Consider the following 3,337-nt stretch of genomic DNA (forward strand, 5'->3'; position numbering starts at 1 on the left):
GGCGGGGGTGACGCGCTGGCCTCCCACGTGGCTGACCGTGGCTTCCGGCTCACGGCCCCGACCAGGCGGTTTGCTATCACTGCCCGTGCCCTCTCTGGTAAGTATGCCCGTAACAGGTGAAAGCCCAGTAACGCGGTGAGTTTAAGTAACTCCTTCCCCCTGCAGAGACCGACCGAGAACCCCTCAGCCAGGATAAGAGACAGAGTCCTGCCGTGCACAGCACCTTGACCCGGCCGCGCCTGCAGCAGGCCTCGGGGCTTTCCAGTGCCGGAAGCACTGAAGTCCCCTCCGCCAGGCCCTGACCTTGACAGCGGTGGACGACAAACAGCCTTCCACGGGGCAGCTGGACCGACCTAACTACGCACAAGCTGCGGGGAAGAATCGTACTTTTTCAATCCTCTTTAGTTAGCCAGCTCACACATTTGCCTGCCTGAGGGCTCAAGGGAGAGAGTGGGACCCCAGGGTGGCCTCACCGCGGGCGCTCCCCCTCCCTCCCCGGGGATTCTGCACACGGGCCTGCCGTGAACCGCAGTCAGCTGGTGGGACCCAGCGCCTCAACCTCCACGCCACGGGCCAGCCTCCCACGGCCCTCCCCCACGGCGCGGCTGCTCCAGTACAGTCCAGAGCGGACGCCACTGGGACCTGGAGCTTGTCCCTTGTCCCCTCACAGGGACCACGGAGGCTCCCCCCGTTCTCCCACAGCCCTGGGGACGGTGTGGGGCAGGCCGGAGCTGGCAGCTGGCCGGGGCAGAGACTGTCCGAGGGAGAACTGGCCTCAGCTGCGGAGGCCTGGGGCACGCACGGCCGAGGGGAAACCGCAGGTCGGGGCAGGCCAGGCCTTGCCTTCCTGCCCGGGCCCGACCCAGTCACCCCAGAGGAGCAGCTCGCCTGCCACCAGACCTCTCCTGGCCCCAAGCTGGACGCCCGGGGCCCTGGCCAGCGGGGGGCGGGCGTCATCAGCCAGGACAGGCGTCACCAGGACACGGTGTCCGGTGGGGCCTGGCCGGCCCTGCCAGCTCTCGCTCCCCCGTGGGGAGGCTCTGGGAGACACCGTCCCACAAGGAGAACGGGCCCGAGGGGCGCCCGGCCAGGACCCAGCCTGAGCCCCAATGGCAGCAATGGCCTCGGGCCGACAGGCAGGCCGGCCGGCTGCACGGGTACTGCCCGGGAGGCAGGGGCTGCGGTGGAGAGCTCCCGAGGAGAGCCCCGGCCCGGCCCACGCACACACTCACCTCCAAGCCCAGGGCCCAGGAAGGCGGCCGAGGGGAGACTGCCGTGCGGCTCACCGAAGGGGGTGTCCTCGCTGTAGGTCTAGGAGAGAGGGCGAAGTCAGCCCGGACGGTGGCGTCCACGTCCACCCCCTCCTCGGCCTCCCGGCCCACGGGAGCCCGGCCCAGCCCGCAGGGGCTCCTACCCGGCTGGGGTCCAGGGAGGAGCTGCTCTGGTCGCCACTGCCCCAGGAGCCCGAGCTAGGCCGGTCCTCGAGACCTGCAGGACGGGAAGGAGAGCTGAGGTCGCCCCGTCCCGCTCCCTTCCCCTCTGCTGCCCCCAGCCCGTCCCACCCGGCCTGCACAGAGCAGCCAGCACCGGCCGGTCCCCGAGACTCGGCCCCTCGGCTGCAGCCCAGCCTGCTCTTTCACCAGCCACCTCTGCTAGCCAACTCCTACTCATCCGTCAAAACCCCACACAGGAAGGGTCTGGGCAGAACCTCACAAGGCCTCTCCTGGAGAGGTGGGTCAAGGTCTCACCACCAGGGCACCCCGCCAACCCTGCCAAGCTGCTCCCACAGGTGGCAGTGGACGCTGACCTGCAGAGTGGGAGCCCACCCCTCCTGTGGCCGCGAGTCCCGGACACAGGGCGGGTGCACAGGGGCCGGGGGCATGGATGAGGTTCCTGAGTGGGGCGAAAGCACCCACAGGGCTGAGGCTGGCCAGGGCTCCTGCTGCCACGGGAAGGCAGGGGTTAACCGGCCAGTCGAGGACCTTGGTCCCCAGCGGGTGTGGCAGGGTGGGGCCCTTATCTCCCCACTCAGGCCCTGCCAGCCACCAGCCCCGGCTCTGGAATCTTCTGCCCTGGGCAGGCCGGCCTGTACCCCTCCCCAGGCTGCGAGGCTCTGACCCCTTCGCACCGTGTATGGAACCAGGGCTGCACCCTGGGCCTCGGTTTCCCCGTCAGTGGGGTGACGGGCCCTGCTCCCCTTGAGTCTGGGGGGCCCAAGGTCGGCACCAGCACTGCCCGGCAGCCGGCAGCCCTCCGCGGCCAGGACCTGGGGCGCCCTGCCTGCTCGGGGGCACGGAAACTCCTCCCAGACCGCACCGTGCAGTCTCAGCACCTTCCACCTTCCCGCCAGCCATCCCCAGAACCGCCCCGGAAACGGTGCCTGATCAGCGTCTGACTGGCATAATTACGCATTATTAACCCCAGTCTAATGAATATTCATGTCTGCGGCAGATGGTGTTCCCTGCCCGAGAATTTCCGTGGGGGCTCCCAGTCTCCAGGAACCCACTGGACACTGTCGCCAGGTGTGGGGTACTGGCACCTCAGACCCTGGGCCAGCCCGCACATCCCTCCCACGGCACTCCCAGCTCAGGCACCCCGGCCGCTCCCTCCAGGGTCCAGCACAGCGGTCCTGCCGTGCCCTTTTGGCTCTGGGCCCCTGGCCCCAGGAAGTGACAAAGCAGGCACCACACACCCCCCACACCCCCGCCGGCTAATCACACGCTAATAACCTGACCGTGAGTAGGCTGGGCGTCAGCGAGACCCCGTCCTCCACAGTCCCCACGGCCCCTCTCGGCAGGAGGGCAGGTGGTCCTGGGAGGCGGCCCAGTGGCCTCGACCTCAGGGTGCCCAGGCTGCGGGAGGACCAGGATTGTGGGCCCCGTCCTCTGTGGGACCGTCGGCTGCCCTGACCTGACGTCCCTTTGCAGGAGAAGGAAGCCAGACAGGGCCAGGGTCAGCTGTCCGCCCACTCGGGTCGCGAGGCCTCACCACACGCTGTGCCCGCCCGGCCCCCCGCAGCCACCCCCCCAGGACACGCCCTACTAGGGGCTCTGGCCAAAACCCTGGGCATGGTCTCCCGGCCTCCTCACAGATCAGTGTCCAGGGCAGCTGCGCCCCGGGATCCAGCAAGGTCCCCTCATCCTGACAGCGCCCCAGGGTGACGGGGCTTTCAGGACCAAGACCTGGCCGTCCCTCTCCCTCCCGGGGCCCCCAGCAAACTCCCCTGACCTCATGGGCTCTGTGGCCCGAGACCCAGCCCGCATGTCCTGGAGGACTCCTGTCCGTCCCCGCCAGCCGGGCCCCGCGTCCCCCACGCTGAACCCTGATGGGCCGCCCC

The 3,337-nt window shown here is 69.3% G+C and overlaps 1 protein-coding gene across 1 annotated transcript in view; it reads right to left on the reverse strand.

Moving 5' to 3' along the window:
- The window catches only part of TCF3 (transcription factor 3), a 27,812-nt gene that overhangs the window by 14,331 nt on the left and 10,144 nt on the right, over positions 1 to 3,337 (reverse strand). The window contains exons 3-4 of the mRNA XM_027769571.1: positions 1,415 to 1,488; positions 976 to 1,311 (exon numbers count right to left, since the gene is read on the reverse strand). Coding sequence (XP_027625372.1) covers positions 976 to 1,311; positions 1,415 to 1,488 — 410 coding nt within the window. The remainder of the gene's footprint in view (positions 1 to 975; positions 1,312 to 1,414; positions 1,489 to 3,337) is intronic.

The sequence above is a fragment of the Tupaia chinensis genome, unplaced genomic scaffold, assembly GCF_000334495.1.
Source record: "Tupaia chinensis unplaced genomic scaffold, TupChi_1.0 Scaffold149964_1, whole genome shotgun sequence".
NCBI lineage: Eukaryota > Metazoa > Chordata > Mammalia > Scandentia > Tupaiidae > Tupaia > Tupaia belangeri.